Source organism: Nomascus leucogenys, chromosome 15 (genome assembly GCF_006542625.1).
Source record: "Nomascus leucogenys isolate Asia chromosome 15, Asia_NLE_v1, whole genome shotgun sequence".
Classification (NCBI taxonomy): Eukaryota; Metazoa; Chordata; class Mammalia; order Primates; family Hylobatidae; genus Nomascus; species Nomascus leucogenys.
In genome coordinates, this window is record NC_044395.1 from 104070159 (window position 1) to 104089860 (window position 19702).

At 49.3% G+C, this 19702-nt stretch overlaps 1 protein-coding gene across 1 annotated transcript in view; it reads right to left on the bottom strand.

Annotated features, from left to right (window-relative positions):
- Positions 1-11599: 11599 nt before the first annotated feature.
- The window catches only part of ALX4 (ALX homeobox 4), a 49492-nt gene continuing 41389 nt past the window's right edge, over positions 11600-19702 (bottom strand). The window contains exons 3-4 of the mRNA XM_030794665.1: positions 18664-18792; positions 11600-16342 (exon numbers count right to left, since the gene is read on the bottom strand). Of these exons, the coding sequence (XP_030650525.1) occupies positions 16013-16342; positions 18664-18792 (459 nt within the window). The 3' untranslated portion in view covers positions 11600-16012. The remainder of the gene's footprint in view (positions 16343-18663; positions 18793-19702) is intronic.

Here is a 19702-nt window from a genome sequence, read left to right on the forward strand (position 1 = left end):
TGGCAACAGTGGGACGATGACCAGAGAAAGTTTGGCCCCCTCTCCCAAGCTTCCAGGCCTCTTTCCTTCTCAAGAAATAGTTGAGTCACCAGCATCTGTATCTGGCATTTTGTTTCTTCACATTTGCAACCACTTCAGGGTAGAGGTTTTTTTTTGGAAACAGAGTCTCACTCTGTCCCATAGGCTGGAGTGCAGTGCTGTGATCATGGCTCGCTGCAGCCTCAAACTCCTGGGCTCAAGCAGTCTTCCCATCTCAGCCTTCCAAGTATCTGAGATTGAAAGCGTGCACCACCACACCTGGCTAATTTTTTTATTTTTTTGGAGAGTCGGGGCCTCACTATGTTGCCTAGGCTGGTCTCTAACTCCTGGGCTCAAGTGATCCTCCTGCCTCAGCATCCCAAAGTGTTGGGATTACAGGTGTGAACCACCATGCCTGGCCCAGGATAGCGCTTTTTCCTTTCTTCTGCTCTCAATTGGTTGGACCACTGGTTGCATCTCTTCCCACTCTCCCTGAAAGGCACAGAACTATCAGACAGAAGACAAGGTAGTTCTCAAGAAGTACCAGGCAGCTGTGTCTGCTAGAGGCGTCCTCAGCAAAGCCCCATCTTGTTGACAGCCTCTCAGGAATTGCAGGTGGGGTGGGAGTGGCTGACAGAGCAGGGATCCATATGTCTTAGACCAAAGCCACCAGTCAGGCCTTGCCACCATATAGAACCTTCCCTTTAGAATATATTTCTTTGGACTTTTACTTATAGCTGCAAACATATCATTGGCTACTGTACCCAAGCATCAACTCAGCACAGCTGAAGAACAACCAACTAGTTACTGATCCAGATGAGGGAAGAGAACATTTATTCAGTCATTCTGTTACGCTAACTATTCATTTTCTCATGAAAATGTAGTCTTCGGCTGGGCATGGTGGCTCACGCCTATTATCCCAGCACTTTGGGAGGCCGAAGTGGGCAGATCATGAGGTCAGGAGATCGAGACCCTCCTGGCTAACATGGCGAAACCCCATCTCTACTAAAAATACAAAGAATTAGCCGGGCATAGTGGCGGGCGCCTGTAGTCCCAGCTACTCGGGAGGCTGAGGCAGGAGAATGGCGTGAACCTGAGAGGCGGAGCTTGCAGTGAGCCGAGATGTGCCACTGCACTCCAGCCTGGGCAACAGAGCAAGACTCCATCTCAAAAAAAAAAAAAAAAAATGTTGTCTTTGCCAGGCAGTGTGGTAGGCCCAGGAGATATAGGAATTAGAGTTGACTGAGACAGTGTCCCTATCCTGTTCTTGAGCTCCAGTTCTAGTGGGAGTTCTTGAGCTTGGTAAGATGATGTGAGTCCATCAGTGGCCCAGGACTCTGAGCCTGTGTGTTTTAGTCCCAGCTGTAAATGAGGATTCCATTAACCCCATCTTCTCCAATGTACGGAGGATGCAAGAAGCTTTAAAATGTCCTTTTCTCACAGTGTCTTCCCTTGACCATGCCTTAGTTTCCTCAGCCAGAAATTGGAGACAGCAAGAGCACTTATGCCTGGGTTGGTGAGATGGAATGATGTATCAGATCTCTTCCCCTTTTATTAACCAGATCGTTTACCAGATTGTACCTGGTGATGCTGGCAGCCAGCCCTCTTCTGGCCCCTATTTCTGCTTACCCTGTTACCAGAGAGCCTGGGGGTCTGGATCCTATCTGGCCCCGTCAGGGTGGATTACCAAATGAGCAGTTCTCTTGCCCCAGTCCCTTTCCTGTGCTATAAATAAGCCCCATGTTTATTTTCTTATGTTATTGAAATGAGCACTTGTGATTTGGGCCTCTTTTGAGGAGTCCAGAGAGCGTCCATCCGGTGCCTGGTGAGGGCCCTGCATGGCTGGCTGCTGTCTGAAGCTATTTGGAGTCCTCTCCCTGTGTTTTCTATGTGGCTTAATTTCAATAGAAACGGCTGTATGCAACCCTGTATCTGCTGATTTTCAGGTTTCAACTTTCTGCCAGCACCACTGCCTGCTTAGAAGTAAAGTTATGTTTCTCATTAAGGGGATAACAGCCACGATTGAGGTAATTAACGAAAATTGTACATTGGTGGCAGCAGCTTCTATAGGATTTCCAATAGTCTTTCTCTAGTAGATCCTTGGGGGCTCACCTTGATCTCCTCTCTTCTGTCTACCCTGCACCAAGATACCTTGTCCTGTTTTCTGGATATAGTTCCAATAGTTTTTTTCCTAACAGCTTTTTTGTCACCAGTTGGTTTGATATCTTACAACTTGGCCAAATGAGGGTCCCATTAACTCCATCTTGTCTAATGCATGGAGAATTCAAGGATTTTTTTTTCCCCTTCTCATAGCACCTTCCAGTTGCCAGTTGTACCCTGGCCCTTCTTTGGAAGTCATAATGATGAATATCCATTAAAAAGAGATTGATGCTCTTTGAACTCTCATGTCATCTATACCATCTCAATGGAGAGGATGACTTTGGATGAGGTTGGAATAGAAAGGAAACGTTTGGAAGTCCACTGCAGTGTATTATATGCTGTGTGGAAGTCTGGGGGTTACTTGGAGGGAGAACTTCCTAAGGAATGATTTTTGGTTCTTTTAGGCCTTAACAGCACACCAAAAGTATCCCATGAGACCATTATGAGCAGGACACAACATTGTTTCTCACCTTGGGCTGTGACTATTTACTTCTCGGTACAGATTACTCTGGTTAAATCACTCAGTAAAGAAATCTTTTCATGCTCACAATCTGAACCTGAAGGCTATTACTGAAGAGAATTGTATCTGACAACAAAATTTAATTTACTTCCAGAGAAAGGACCAGGAGAAAGTAAATTTTCATTTATGTTTTTAAGTCTATTGTCTTAAAAAGATTCTTTTCCCTTAAAAAATAAAAAACCTGATGTGATGGGTTCCTTCAGTCAACAAATACTTATTGAGCAGTTATTGTGTGCCAGATACTGTTCTTGGTGTGAGGATATGGCACTGAACAAAACAATGTACCTACTTTCGTCAAGCTTACATTCTAATGAGGAAGATAACCAAAACAAGTAACTGAATATAATTTCAAATGTCAATAAATGCTGTGAAGAAAATAAGGCAGAGTATTACATGTGGATAATGACTTGGAGATATTTTAGGTAGGTTGATCAGAGGTGTTATTTAAGCACAAATGTAAATGTTGAGGAGTGAACCATGAGCACACCAGGCAGAGGGAAGAGCTGGTATAAAGACCCTCAGGCAGGAACAAGCTCAGCTTATTTTAAGAACTGTAAGAATAATGTCTGAAGCATATTGAGTATGGAGAGCATGGTAGATGATGATGCCAGAAAGGTAGGCTGGTGCCAAATTGTGTTAGGATCTTATGGGCCAAAAGGATTCTAGAGTCTTACTATGAGTGTGATGGGAAGACACTGGATAGTTTTAAGCAAGAGAGTGACATATCTGAATGGCATTTTTAAAAAGGTTATCCCTGCTACTGAGTGGACAATAGGCTGTAAGGAGCAAGAGTAGAAGAAAGGAATTCAGCTAGGACACTATTTTAGGGACCCCAAATAAGAAATGGTGACCTAAACTAGGATGGTAGCAGCAGAGGTGGTGAGAAGTTATATTGGAAGTAGAGTTTATTGGATGTACTGATGAATTAAATATAAGAGATGAAAACAAAAGAGGATTCACAGGTAACTCCAAGGTTTTTGTCCTTAGTAACTGCATGATACCATGAGCTGAAATATGTCAGACCGAACAGGGTGAGGGCAAGGAAATGTTGAGAGAGAATAATCAAGAGCTCTACTTTGAACATGTTAAGTTTAAGATGTCTATTGGACATCTAAGGTATAGTGTCATTTAAACAGTTGGTTATCTAGAGCTCAGAGGAAAAGTTATGACTGAAAATAAAGATAGGATTTAAAACCCTAGGACTCAATAAGATTACCCAGAGAATTAGTGTAGTTAGAAAGGCGACAAGGATAGGGGCCCAAGTACTAGGCCCACTCTAACATTTACAGGTAGAGAATAAAAAGAAGAACCAGCAAAGGAGACGAAGTAGTTGCCAATGAATTAGGAAGAAAACCAGGAAGGTGTCTGTAGGATACCTGTGATAAATTAAAAGTGCATGCTGTAAACTCTAGAGCAACCACTAAAAATCACTTTTAAAAGAGGCAAGGCTAATAAGGCAACACTGGAGATGGAATATCAAAAATACACCCAATCAAAAGCAGGAAAAGAAGAGCAAACAAAGGACAAAAGGAACAAATGGAAACAAAGAGCAAGATAGGGTTAAACCCAAACATGTCACCAATTACATTAAATGTAAATGATCTAAACACTGTAATTAAAGGGCAGAGATTATCAGGCTGAATTAAGCAGCAAGAGCAATTACATGCTGTCTACAAGGAAAACCCCTATAAAAGTTAAGTTTAAAAAGTAAAAGGGTAGAAAAGATGTACTATACAAATATTAGTCATGAGAAAGTGAGAGTGATTATATCATCAGGGAGCAAGAGGAACATTTCATAATGACAAAGAGGCCCATTCATCAAGAAGACAGAGCAAGATAATCCTAAAATGTGTGTGCATTAAATAACAATGCCTCAAAATATATAAATCAAAAATTAACACTGAAAGAGAAATAGAAAACCCACAATTATATATAGATGTTTCAATGCTCCTCTCTCACTAACTGATATAACAAGTTGATAGAAAAATGTAGATGACCTGAATAACACTGTCAACAACCTTGGCTTAATTGACAGTTATAGAACGCTTCATCTGCTGTAGCTGAATACACATTCTTCTTAAGTGCACATGCAGCATTTACCTCAAATGTGTTACACAAAAATAAGTCTCAGTAATTTTAGAGGAATTGAAAACATTAAAAAGTTATCTGACCACAGTGAAGTTAAATTAGAAATCAATAACAGCTATCTGAGAATATCCCAAATAGGAATTAAATAACATTTCTAAATAATGCATGATTAATAAAGACACAAAGGAAATTAGAAAATATTTTGAGCAAAAATGAAAACAGTGTATTAAATTTGTAGGGTACTTAGAGATTTATAGCTTGAAGAGTTTAAATTAGAAAAAAAAGTCTACATTAAGAAACTAGGAAAAGGAGCAAAATAAACCCAAAATAAGTAGAAAGAATAAAGATAAGAACAGAAATCAATGCAGTAGAAAATGGAAAACAATGGAAAAAATCAAAAACTGGTTCTTTGTAAAAGATTAATAACTGCTCAAGACCACTAAAGGAAAAAAAAAAAGAACTAAGATACAAATTGCTAGTATCAAGAATCAGAGGGGAAAATTGGAACAGATTCTAAACATATTAAAAGGATAATACATTGCTATGATCTGAATTTTTGTGAGCCTCCCCACACACAACCCCTCTCCACTCCAAGTTTATGTGTTGAAACTTAATCCCCAGTGCACTGGTGTTGGCAGGTGGGGCATCTGGCAAGTAATTAGCTCATGAGCAGAGCTCTCATGAATGTGATTAGTGTCATTATAAAAGAGACCTGAGAGAGAGCTCGTTTGTGCCTTCTACCATGTGAGGACACTTGGAAGGTGCCATCTATAAGGAATGGGCCCTACCCAGACACTAAATCTGCCAAAACCTAGATCTTGGATTTTCCAGCCTCCAGAACTGTGAGCAATAAATTTCTGATGTTTATAAATTACCAGTCTAAGATATTTTGCTATAGCAGCCCAAACAGACGAAGAAATATGAACTTTATAACAATAATTTCTGTAACTTACATGAAATGAGCACAATCCATGAAAGACATAAATTGGCAAAACTACCCGAAGAAGAAATGGAAAATCTGAATACCCTTGTATCTGTTAAAGAAACCTGTAATTTAAAATGTTTTGCAAAGAGATACCTATGTCCATATAGTTTTTTTTACTGGCTAATTCTATCAAACAAGGAAGAAATAATACCAATCTTATTCAAACCCTTTTCAGAAAATAGAAGGGGAGGAAGTATGTTTCAATTAATTTTAAGTGGCCATTATTACCCTGATACCAAAGCCAGATAAAAACCTTACAAGAAGAAAACTGCAGACCAGTAGCCTTCCTGAACATAAATGCAAAATCCTTAAACAAAATATTGGCAGATTGATACAGCAAGACTAAAGAATACAAAGTTGGTTGAATGTGGAAAATCAATGTAATTCACAATAGAGTAAAAGAGAATATTTGTGTGATTGTCTCACTAGATATGGAAAAAGCATTTGACAAAATTCCATACCGGGATTAAAAAAAAAAAACATAGAAAACATATCCACACAAAAACTTGCACACAAATGTTCATAGCCAGCTTTATTCAGAATAGCCAAAAGCTGGAAATAAGTCAAATGTTCAAGAGCAGATGAATGGAGAGACAAATTCTGGTATATCCATACAATGAAATACAACTCAGCAATACAAATACTGAACTACTGAGTAACAACATGGATGAGTTTCCAAAACAAGTGAGCAAAAAAAAATGCCAGACACAAAAGAGTACATACTATATGAAGTATTGATTTAAAAAAAAAAAAAAAGCCGATGGTTAAAAAGCATCTTTCTCAGTTCCTTGGTTTTATCCTGGACTGGTATATCTTTCCTTCCTTAACCTGGGTATTTGCTTAGGGCCTCAAGATCTAGGATGCCTCCAGTCCCATTGTCTCAGTTTGGTGTGTTCTTGGTATGGAATGCAGACTTGCCAGCTAGGCGGCTGATATTTATTAAATGCTGGCCATGTGAGGGATGCCGTGCCAGATGCTTCAGATAAACAGGCAAAGGAGACATCTTCTGCCTTCGAGGAACTCATCGTTGAATTGATAAACACAGGAGATTAATCAATTATAGTCCTATCTGCTGTATAAGGCAGTGCATGACAAAGGGCAAATTGCACACATTCCCCACTGTAGAAGGAGAGTAGGATTATTTCTGACTTGGTCAAAGAGGTAGCATTTGAAGGGGCTGTGAAGAGTTAATGCATGAAGATGGGCATTAGGTGGACAGGGGTGTGTCGACCAATAACCCTCCTGAACATAATTGCAAAATCCTTAACAAATAGAGATGCACGTTGGGGCAGGCATTCGACCTGAGGGGAGTGAAAGGAAACAAGAAGATGGGAAAATATAAAGGATGTCCTAGATTTTCAGGAGCACAGAGCCCAGACTGGGGAATTAGAAACAACAAGGCCGAACAGGAGTTGGGGGCTATATGAAAGAGCCGGAACTCCAGTCTGTAGGCTGTGTGAAGGTGTGCAGGTTAATGTGCTGGTAAAGGATGGATCAGAGCTGGGTTTTGGCGGGTTTTGGCATCCCTATTGTTGATGGAGTGGACCAGGGAGAGACTAGGAATTAGATGTAACCACTTAGCAGTAGACTGGGTAGAAAGTGAAAGGGCACTGAACCAGAATGGCTGCTGGGAATGCTGAGACCCTTTTGGATATGGGGATGGGAAAAGCAGCCCCCTGTCCATTTCTGTGCCTTCCTCTCACCCCTGTAACACATACCAGCCACACTGCTTGTTGTGTGCCCTCCCTTCGTATACTGAAGCCCTAACCCCCAATGTAACTGCATTTGCAGATAGCGCCTTTAAAGAGGTAATAAAGGTTAAGTGAGGTCACATGTGTGGAACCCTACTCCAATAAGACTGGTGTCCTTCAAAGAGGAAGGGGCACCAGACCTGTCTACATGTGTGCACAGAGGAAGGGCTATGTGAGGACACAGAGAGAAGGCAGTCTTCTATGAACATAAGCCAGAAAGAGGCCAGAAACCACATTTGCCAGCACCTTGATCATGGACTTCTGGCCTCCAGAACTAGGAGAAAATAAATGTCTGTTAGTCACCCACTGTGTGGTATTTTGTTATGGCAGCCCAAGCAGATTAATACATTACTCTCCCCCAGGTCCCTCACTGCCTCCCCACCCCCGCCAATCTGATAAACATAATATCGGACGTTCCCAGTGCTCCATAGTATGGTGTCACTCTTGTGAAGCAGTTATCCAATGTTTGGCACCCTGCCCTTAGCCACTTGGATGGAAGTCAACCCTTTGGCCTTCCCAGCCTCCAGTGTGCGCGATTCCCCCACTGTACAACTCTTCACTATTTTCAAATATTTTAACTTTTGGACTTTGTAACCACCTGATGAGATAAGCAGGAAACAGTTGGTTATCCCCATCTTACAGAAGAAAAAATTGAAAATGAAAGCATTTTTGTGGCTTGCCGAAGGTAACAGAGGTAAGTATCAAAGTCAGTTCTTAAACTCATGTCTCCTGTCTCTTGCTTCACCACATAGGTTCCTGGCCAGTGCTCTCCCATGCTTTCATCTGGACAGTGCTTTCTGTCCATACCTATCTTGGAGTAGAGCTATGGTTGGCCTTGTGTTTCATCCTTCCTTAGGCTTTTATCCCCTTCCCCTGTCCTCTCAACACACACACACACACACACACACACACACACACACACACATACAGACTCTCATTTATTTTCATTCTTTCCCATGGTGTAGCTTGGCCCTACTATCATAGCTACAGGGAGCCCCTTCCTTTCCAGAAGAGCCTGGAAATTACAGAGGTACACTGTGGGTAGAGGACAGAGAAGGGATGAAGAGGGGGCTTGTGATGCAAGCAAAGGAGAAATCCCAGGAGGCAGGGCAAGAACACTGTGTCCTCTGCACATCTAAGAACCACATCCTGACTGGGGTTCCAGGCAGATCTCATGCAGGCACTGCAGTGGGTTTTCTCCCAACTAGTTAAGGCAACACCTTAACACATGGTGTACACATGCTCATAAATTGAAGCTCCCTGTGGAGGTTTGCCCTTCCTCAAGCCTGTTGGTCTGTGTTGAGCTTAAAAAAAAAAATCTGTTTGGAATCACACAGAATTCCTGGGAAAATTTCAACTCTCACACCCTATTGTCTTCTGGCACTAACTTCCATCTTCTCACTTGTGCACATACACAGTTTGCCATCAGCCCTATTTTGGGGAACTGGCTATTTGTGGAGAGCCTATTGTTCCTTAGCTGCTGAGCATGCAAGTCTAGACCTATGGAAGGAGAGGTACCACCACCACTCCACGCCCTGCTCGCCAGATTGAAGATTCTGCTGTCGCATGGCCCAGCCAGCTTGTGGAGCCCTGGGGTTGGCTGTGTTGCCTGTAGCAAGACCTGGGACAATGGGATTGGTGATGAGCTGAAGGCAAGAGTGGTTTCTTCTGGGGTTGGCACCAAGGCAGGAAAGGAGCTGTCTTCAGCCGGTCGCTGAAGCTGGAGTTGAGAGTGGAGGGCTTAAGGGCATGAGGATTATCCAGGGATGCTGGAGAAAGTGGGCTTTGAGCCCAGGGACAAGCGTAGAAGCGTCCAGATGCGCACTCTTGGACACAGGACCTCTTGCGCCGTCTTGGGGAGCTGGCCTGGTGCTGACTGGTGCTGGCCCAAGCCCGGCAACACTAAATAAAGAGGTCAGGTTTACTGCCGTGGCCACAGCTCATCATGAATGCATGTGAACCCTGGAGGAATGGGGTGGATGAGGTTCATTGTCAAGCAGAGGCTTTGACACTCCAGGAAGATCTCTAGTGGGCTGGGTCAGCTTCCAGCTGTCTGTAAAATGAATCCCTGAGTGTCCTCTGACCTCCCTCCTCCCACCTTTAATCAAAACAGAGCATCTCATTATTCTCACCTTCCCCTTCATTCACTCATTCACACATTACCTGACATTCTTATTCTCTCAGGCATTCGGATGTGAACACAGCCTGTCTCCTCTTTGAAGAGCCTTTTAGGGATGTGAGGAAGTCAGATGGATAAATAGATAACTTACACGGTATTATGTGCCATCATGGTATTATGACACAAACAGTTTTGTGGAGGCACAGAGGGGCAGCCTTTGACCTAGGGGTGGAAGTTGAGGTGAGGGCATGGGCTTAAGAAAGAGCTTCACAGAGGGTGCTATCATTTGGAGGATACATTGCAGAGTGGCTGGGTGCATTGGAGGGGATCTAGGGAGGAGATAGAGGCATTCTAAGAAGAGATAGCAAATCCAGTGGTGTGGCCAGGTGAAAAGGCCTAGATGGCTTTGGGGAACAATGAGTGGTGCTGGGTGGTCAGACAGTGATGGGCTGAACCATAGTCCACAGTCAGAGGAGGACCTGCTGGCCCTGGCCTTGTTGTTCTCCCCAGAGACCACTCAGAGGCACGGGTCCCAGGGGTGGGCTACCTGCATCCCCCGTGATGCCCGAGTCGCCTATCAGGCCCGTCTTCCTCTTCAGCAGTGGCGCTCATCTGGACTCTGAGGGATTTGGGGGGTGCTCAGCTCCCACAGGAAGAAGCAGGGGCGTGAGGTAGAGACAACACCCCGTGGTTTCGCATGTGGTTTGCACATGGCTTTTCTCCCTCTCTGCTTCAATTCCTGCCCTGTGACTTGGCAGTGATTTGGTGTGGAGCGTCCAAGTGCTACCATGACCCTGAGCCCTAATATAGGACAGGTGTCATTTTTTAAAAAGAAACAAGTTCCCAGCCCAGGTCAACCTAAAACCCAGTTGAGTCTATACTGAATGTGAATGCACTGGCACAGGTATCAAATCTGAGATGTGGTTCCAAGAGAACAATGTTCAAATAGTTGGAGAGACAGGATGAAAAGGAGCTTGTTGTTGTTGTTGTTGTTGTTGTTTTATCAGACTCACAGCTGGGAGCTAGAGGGAGATGTCATTCTCTGGGAGTAATCATTGTCCCTTATGTCACTATGCCACATCGGCTTACAAAGCCCATGCGTGGACATTGTCCATTTCATCCTCCCCCCTCCATCGGTAAGCTAAGCAGGGACAGGGCTTATTTCTATCCTTCAGATATGAGAACTTAGAGTCAGCTGGTTTGGTCAACAAAAATGACTCCCTGTCCACACAGTGGTCCCCTGGAGGCTGACTGCCTCTTCCTGAGTCACCTTCATGCTGGAAAGCAAGGAAACACCTATATCACAGTAGAACCTGGGTTCCTTCTGCTTCGTAATTTGTCTTCAGAGGTTTGCCTTAAAAGTTGTCTGGCCATACGTCCTGGAAGGACAGTTCCCCTGGCCACTCAGTAGCAGAGCCAGAACTGGGACCCGCCTCTCCTGGAGGTCCGCCCCGTGCTCCTGGCGCCAAGCAGCCTGGACCTCGGCGCTCTGGCTCTCCTGCTTTCAGAACAGCCCCTGGGAACAGAACGGTACTCAGTGGCACCGAGGGGCTGGCAGTGCTGGTTGCGAAGACCTCACGGCACAGTCTGTGCCAAGCACACCCCAGATGCCGGGGAGGCAAAGAGTTGCTGCTGCGACCCTTTGGGCTGCCTGAGAAGTGGGCTCTGGTATCCCCTGCCCCCTTCTAGCTTCCCTGCAGTGCAGACAGGTCCTCTGGGACAAGGGGGCTGGGTATGTCCCAGACCCTTCGCAGGCCACGCACCCCTTCTTTGTGCAGGAGCATCAGCCGGCCACCTGTTGTTCATCTAGCCCGGGTAATCCCTTCTGTACTGTGTCAGCAGTTCAAAAGGGCACTGTTAGTATTTTTTGCCGACTTCAATTAACGTGAGATTTCAGAGGCCCCTCTGATCACATTTCATCTGTCACAAGTCAGGAACAAAACAGACAGATTCCAGTTGAGAGGAGGAAGGAGAAGGAGTTTATTGCAAATAACAACAACCAAACAGTTCGGGCTGGGCCAGCAAAGGGTGTCCTGGGAGTGCCCGGCTGCCTCTGCACTCCATTTTGCCCCATGCCTGGGCCCCTACGTCTCCTTCCCATCCGTGTTCCTCCTCTCCCAAAAAAGATGTAAGTGCAATAACTTACTTTAAAAGGCAAGAACGTTTCTTTTAATATTTTGCTATAATGTAGTTACATGGTGGTATACGCAGTAAAACTTTATGGAACCGACCTCGTTTTTTTTTTTTTACATTTTTCTGGATTTTTACTGTATTTTTAATATATATTTTTAATATTCCACCCCAGGCCATTAAGCTAAAGGAAAAGTTGCATTTATACAGGGTTAAAATATCTTACAATGAGAACAATAAGTATCGGTTGAGGTTCATGTTCCTTCTAGCACTCAGCTCTCTTTTTCCAACCACTGCACACCCAAACAGATGATTAGACATTGAAAACTGTCCTTCAAAATCAGTAGTATAAAGGCCTAGCTCTATGTGTGTGAGTGAAGAGGGCAGAAAGGAGAGGCCGAGGTTAGGTCATGGAAGCACCTTTCCTCCCTACAGCATCCTGAAAGAAGTGAAGTGGGGTTGATGGGTCTTTGTCACCTTCTTATTTTTTAACTGGATAGTCACAGGGTATTATCCTGGGGGCCAGTTTACCAACCGTCCTCCCCCAGCTAGGCCTATTTGCCTTTGCACCGGACAGTCAGGGCCATGAAACAGACCAGGAACCCCCGCGTGTCTTTCAGGTTCTCAAAGATGGCCCCCCCACTGTCTAGCCCAGGGAGGGAATGACTGCATAAGCAGGGTACATAGTTTTCATGGAAGCGTCCCTCTTGTCTGCCCAGCCGAAATGACAGATGGGGCACGGAGCTGGGTCCAGTGTGATCACAGCTGTGTGTGCTGGGGACCCACCCCACACTTGCTGCACCCACCCCATCGCAGTGTCTTTGAGCTAACCTGGCCACCGTGCTTCCCGAAGCTGGAGGCACGGTAGTGAGCGCTGAGAATCAAGTATAGTTAAAAGAATTCAAGGAAAGTTCTAAAAGCCCATGTCCTCCAAGTGCTATTTCAGCCTTGGAGACAAGCCTCTCTGTGTGCCCCCCAGAGCCCTCGCTCCCATGCCCCAGGAGTAGTGCTGGCATCTGGAGGGCAGTAGCAGCACCTTAGTGTCAAGCCTTGCCATGCTGAGACCTGTGCCCAGCAGGGACTGGAGGCTGTCAGTGTGGGGAGGCTGCCCGTCCATCTGCCGGCTACCCATGACTTCATTTTTAAGTTGCCATCTCTGTTGAGATCTTAGGCAGATATCCAAAGGAAATCCTCACCTCTCAGCTTATTCGCATAGCAATGAACCACGTGGCAGGTAGATGCTTCTCTCCACCTGCCTTCATGAGCTTTAGCTCCGGATGGCTTTGGGCAGCTGCCCTGACTTGCTCAGTCATCCTAGGAGCTGACACGGCAGTGGGCCCCTGCTCTGCAGTGCAGAAGGCTGGGCCTAGCCACCTGTCTGGGAAGGGACTGGGCCCCAAGGTTCTCTTCTGGAGAACTGAGCTGCTGAGTGAATGCCCATGAGGCACTGGAGAGGGGAGCTCCATGCAGCACCGGCCGCCCCCGGTGCCACCGAGGCCCGGGCCCTCACACCCTGGGTGGCACGTCCCAGGCTCCTCTCTCAGCTTAGTCTCAGGGCAAATACAAGTCAGGGCAGTCACGTCTCCACTCTGGGCCAGGGTCTTCTCTGTTGTAAAGTGACTGGACTAACTAGAGGGTTTCTAAGCCTCCTCCCAACTCGGTGATCCTATCATACTTAATGTGGTTAGGTGGCCCCCAAGGGCTGGGGCCAAGCCATGGAGGACAGGCCTGGGGTACATGGCTGCCTTTGACGAGATGAACAGGAATGTTTCACATTTGGCATGTTGAATCCTAGACACTTTCTGGGTGTGTTGGGACAGGCAGCCATAGCCACAGAGCCTTCTAATAGACGCCTTTTCTTCACAAGCTTTTGGGTTGAAATTTGTCTGACTTGGGTCTAGCCCAGCCAGAGAGCAGACGCATGGAGGAACTGAGTGCCGGGGGCCCCTGCGGAAGAGCCCCCTTAAAGCTCTCACTCTCCCTCCCTGCCTGCTCTGGAGCTACCTGTCTGTCCTCCTCTTTGTCCTGATTCCCTCGCCCTCCCTCCTGGCCCACTCTGGAGCTACCTGGCTCTCCTCCTCTTTGTCCTGATTCTCTCATGGGTGAGAAAGACCCAAGGTGCAAGTTCCTTCCTCCCCCATCCTTCCTCAACCATGAGCATTTCAGAAGGAAATGGGGGAGAAATGGGGAAACTGTTCCCAGCCTTAAGTTCTTCCTTTCCCTGGCTAGATTTTGGGGGAGTCTGGGTCATTTCAGCGAACCTCAGAACTAGAAAAAACTTCCCAAAAGTCACTCCAAATCCTCAAATATTTGAAACACTTAAAGCCAAGCCTCCAAGAACATTTAATTCAATGTCCAAGACCCCTTCACCTCTGCAAGATCAATTTTAGAGCTACGGTTCACAAAGAGGTCTGACTCTTATTAAGGCAGGCCACAGCCAGACCCTTCCCCAGCCTGGTTTCTAGAGTGGATGAGAGCACCAGGCAGACGGGAGACTGTCAACCCCGACCCCAGAGACCCTCATTCAACAACACCAAGTTTACCCTCAGCCCAACCCAGGAGGCCTTTCTGTGTCCGCTACCCTGAGCCTCGTGGGCCTGGCCCTACTCCATGACAGGAATCAAGGGAGAAGGTAGAAAAGGCGAGCCCTTCAGCGTGGAGTGCTGCCTGCCGGAGGGACCCCCCCGGGGTCTGACAGGCCTGCCTCTGGACGGTTACTGTGTACTCCCAGCTGAGGTGAGGGCTGGGGCTCAGGGCCAGACCCAAGCTGCAGGGGTCAGGCAGGCAGGCACGGAGCCCCACTTCCTGGAGGCAGGAAGCCTGGTTTCAGGAGGGCATCCTGACACCCCCTTTGCAATAGCAAAGCCACGCCGAGGAGCCCAGGCCAGGAGCCCTTCCGCAGGCTGGAGAAAAGGCAGAGAGTCCTGGTCCCCATGGAAGAAGTGTAAGGACGGAGTGTGGAAAGCTGTGTGGAGAAGAGCAACACCCTCCTAGTGCCTGGAGGGACACAGAGCCCTCATCTGCCGTGGAAGGCTCTGGGCAGCGATGACACTGTGACAGATACGGCAGGGAGGACAGTCAGTTTGAGGCCATGGCAGGGCCTGGAGGCCGAGCATGGCCACACGTCCTCTAGCAAAGCCTGCGCACAGCTCATGACCCTCTGCCGCCCGGCCCCCAAGCCCTAGCTTATGTGTTCCGAGTTGTGAGTCCTTCCATGCCGGGACACTGCTGAGCAGCCCCGGGGGGGTCCAGGGTAGGGCAGGGAAGGGACGAGCCCCTCCGAATCCTCCTGGAGGGACCCTCCTGGGCTCTGGATGGAGAACAAAGATGCCCAGACCTCCCCACTGTACCGGATGCCAGGCAGGCGGGAGAGTGGGAGGACTGCCCGGGCCCCTGCCCCACCCGGAGCCTCCCCCTCTCCCAGGACCTTTCCTTCTTCTAGCACCGTGGGAGCCCTTGCGGCATCCGTGTTCTCAGCCTCCCTCAGGTCTGGCTCCTCCCCTATACTGTCCAGTGAGGGGCTGGCCCATGTCTCCCCTGGGGACTGGCATTGCTAGATGGCAGCAGGGGTCCTTGGCTCCAGCTCCTGTCATCCTCTGCCCACTCTCTCCAGGTGTATCCAGCCCAGGGGACAGCCAGGATGCAGTCAGCCAGGCTCTGTCAGACTCGTCGCTGTTTGGAGGGAGGTGGAGGCCGGTGCCTCGGCCCCAGCAGGTCGGATTCCATGTGCTTTCAGGGAGAGAAAGATGGGAGGGCAGGAGGCTGGCTCTGCAGGGCAGCCTGTGCTTCAGACACACAGCCACCGGCCTGGTGACCAGGAGACCCCACTAGGAGCGGGAAGGATGGACAAGGCTGGGCTGGTGAGGCTGCTGGGTCTGCATGGAAATCTAGCTTTGACTCATGGTCAACTAGGCAGGCCAGAGGAGCGGGCGGGAGAGAGAAAGCGCTTTCAGCTTATCATGGATGCAAAGCTGAAAAACGTGGCCACCTGGCTTTCTCCACTGCCTGTGGCCGGGAGCAGGGGTCAGGGCCTCAGTGCCAGGGAGGGGCCAGGGGCCTGCTGCCCCCTCCCTCCCAGCAGTCCACGGGGCCTCAGACTTGGGGTGGCTGAAAGTGCTGAGGGTCAGGCCCCTGGCCCAGGCCAGGTTCCTAAGAGGAAAGTCGAGTGGGAGGCTGGGGGCCTGGAAAACATGGGCGTGGCCCACGGTGTCCCGAGGTGGGGACGGGGCGGGGGTGCCCTGTCATGTGGCCCAGGAGATGGCCGCACTGTGCTCTTTGGCCTTCATGCGGAGGGCCGCGATGCTCGAGGTCTTGCGGTCCGGCTCGCCGTTGAGCTCGTAGCCATTGAGGCCTGGGCTGAGGCTGGCTGCTCCAAACAGGCTGCCCATGTGCGTCTGGCCCACGTGACTGCCAGCCCCAGACACACTCAGGAAGTCGGTGACGCTGCTGGCCCCAGAGCCAGGGGGGTGGGCATGAGGGGACATGCAGGCAGGCACCGGGTCACAGGGGACCACGCAGGCCGGCACTGGTGAGGCAGCCCCGTTGTTGCCGAGCCAGGACGGGTTCTGAATCTGGGAGAGGAAGGGAGAGATGTCACGGGCTGGCGGGCAGGCACGGTGTGGCAGGGGCTCACCCCTTCCCCCAGGGCACCTCTCCCGTCACTGTCCATCCTTCCCGTGAAGCCCCTCTTGAGTGTTTAGCCTTGATGGACGTCCAGATACCCCTGTGGGGGTGGCTTTTACACCTTGGCATCTCTGTTCCCAGGGCCAGGCTAGCAGCAGAGGGAAATTCAGTTCTAAGGAGTGACCTCAGGCTTCATTAAGGGCCCAGTGGCCAGTGGAAGGGTGACACCCCAGCACCCCCCAGCTGGCTTCCTATTTTTAGACTCAACTGTAGACTTGGCTTCCATCTGCGGATGGCAGCTGTGTCTCATTCACCTCCAGCTCCTCCCCAGGCCCCTCACATCCATAGGCACCTGAGCAAGGTGAGCGGACCCCAACTCGGACAGCTTTGGCCTTGCAGGTTCCCTTGGGCCCCCACCAGTAGCCGGGAAGATGGAGGGGTTGGGTGAGGTGGGCAGCAGGGGCCTAAACCTCTCAGAAACCAAAGGTCAGTGGCTGAGGTTCCAGGGCCTGAACTAGGAGGCTTCAGAACTAACTCAGGATGGAAGGAGCTGCCTCAAGGGTGGACAGCCAGAGCTGAGACCGGACCTCCTCATGCCAAGGGGGCGAGGGCATGCACAGGCATGAGCTGGCCATCTTGTCTTCCATCGGTGCCACTGGGCTTCCCTTCCCTCCCCAACATTCACCTGGGGCTCCCATCTTCCTCTGCCTTCGAGGCACGTATAAGGAGGTAGAATTAGGGTGTGGGGAAGACCCGGGAAACTCTCAGCTTATGCACACGGGATTCCTGGTAACCTCATGTAGGCTTCTGCTGGCCTGCCTTCCTGCATGTGTCTGGAGCACACTCAAGGGAGGCATTTTAAAGCAGGGAGAAGGAGCTCAGCCCCAATCCCGGAGGGAACCGCATTTCTCTCCGCGGTGCAGGGGAAGGGGGACGGGTTGGCCCCCATCACCCCCTCTCAGAAGAGGTCTGAGCGCACACTTTGTGGTGCTGTAGGTGAGGTGGGGGTAGGAGGGGTGAACAGGGCCCTGTGTTGGTTTCTGCCTCCAGCTGTGTGCTCAGGCAGCAGAGCTCAAAGCCAAGGAGGGAGCTAGAGTTCCATCCTGGGAGGACAGAGGGAGGCTGAGTTTAGGGAGGGAGAGGGGAGAAAGAGAATGGAAGAACACAGTGCGAGCTGATGTCGATGGTGCCTGTGTGAGACATCCCATATTCTTCAGCCTCACCTCCAGGCCTGTGCCCTGCCCTCCTGCCCTCCTGCCCCATGAATCCCGGGCTGGGGGAGAGGGAACGGAGGGCTGGTCTGGGTGGAGAGCCCAGAGACCATTTGCTCGCACAGAACCAGGTCAGGGGGAAGGAAAGGAGACAGGGGTGCCCGTGCTACTGGCTGCTGGGCAGGGCCGGGCTGGGAGCTGAGGCAGGGGCCATGCCAGAATGAGGCCTGAGCAGGGAGGGAGCAGCCACTTCTGCTGGGCAGGCTGAGGGGGGTCAGGAGTGGACTTGGACTTGGCCAAAAACACATCTCTGCAAGCATCCCAGGTGCCTGATGTGACTCAATACTTCTCGTCCCTTGCATCTCACACTAGAACAGGGGACTGGCTGACAGACACTCAGGGAAAATGCTCTGGGGGGAGGGGAGGACATGGCCCCAGAGGCTGAGCGCAGGCACACAAGCTTTTTGAAACTGTACAATTCACAAAATACTTTTGCACCATTGAATTTAGACCTTACGACTGCCTGACAACAGAGCTGAGCAGATGCTTTTACCACGTCCAAGGTACAGGTGAAAAAACTGAGGCTCAGAGACTTGAGACTTGCCTGAAGTGAGAAAGACCTGGAGCTGGAAAGATAACCTAAGTCCCCGGACTCGGAATCCCAAGCTCATTCCAACTTGGCCACAAGTCCTGGAGATTTCAGAGCTCGCTTTCTGAAGAGACCCTCCGAGCGGTATCTGAGGGCCTGGTGGCCTTCTGCCTGCCTTGGTTCCGATGCCCACAGCAAAAGTGGCCAAAGCTAGTGGAGGAAAGAGCCGTTCTCACTGCCCCAACCTTCCCTTCCCTAAAGTTCAGCCAAGCCTGGTTCAATGATTAGCTGGATAGAATAACCCTGGGCCTCCCACATTCTGGTATAAACAGGCACACCCCTGGAATGAGACGGAAGGGCAGCCTGGAGCCATAAGTCATCTCGGGGTACCTGGGCTCTCCTCCAAGGGGCTCATTCTCAGAGCACCAGGGGCTGGGGATCGGTGGCGGCAGCTCAGGGCGGGACTTACCTGGGCGTAGTTCTCAGCTCGGGTGAGGAGGGGCAGCTCATACGCAGTGGAGAAGTGGGTTCGAACCTGCTGCATCTGCCCAAAACGTTCCCGCTTCCTCCACTTGGCCCTTCGGTTCTGGAACCAGACCTACAAGACAAGAAAGCCATTGTCACCAGGGTGAGACACCCGCCTGGAGGCCTCACTTTCAGGCAGTGCGAACTGTTCCCTTGAGCCCCCCATCAGTTGCAGTGCGTTTGGGAAGCAGTGCGGCCACACATAAATATCAACCTTGGTCTTTGTCCTCAAGAGCTGACAATCTAGAATCATCCACTCTGAGCTGGGAAGGTATCTTACCCCCACTAGCCATGGGCGTGATCCTGAGCCAGAACTTCATTTTTCTAAGCTTCAGAATCTAGAGCAGCCAAGTGTCACCACCTATGAAACAAGTCACTGGTCATCTTAGCAGTCATCTAACCAGATTCCTGTGTAGAAGCTGATAAAAGCTACAAATGCTCCTCCAGATGTGTTCTCCTAGACAATTACACACAGTTTTGCCAGTTTTCTCAAAGGTTCATGGCTCTCTAAGGCTTATTGGTCCAGATTCAGAATGCCTTCCTTCCTGCATCCTGTCTGCAGCCTTCTTGTTGGAGACAGTCTCCCAGCTCAGAACTCCCCTGTGTTAAAGGGAATGAGACCCTGTGGGAGAACAGGGGCTCTGCTGGGCAACAGAGGCAGTCAGGGAAGACTTCCTGGAGGAGGGACAGGAGCTGGGCCTTGAATGGTTGGCTGAAAGGAGGAAAGCCAATGCCTGGGTTTAGAAACAGCAAGGCATGCTCCAAAAACCTAAAGAGGTCAATCTGAAGGAAGTGGTGGGAGAGAAAGAAACAGAGTCAGATCGCAGGGGGCCTTGAATGCCAAGTGAAGGGTTTTTCCCTTGGTGCTGTCCGTAGAGGCAGTCACTACAAAATCTCGTGTAGAAGAGTAGCCTGATGGTGAGAGGAAGTGGAGGCCCACCTGTCACTGAACACAAGTGGATGGGATGTTGGCCTGATTGGGA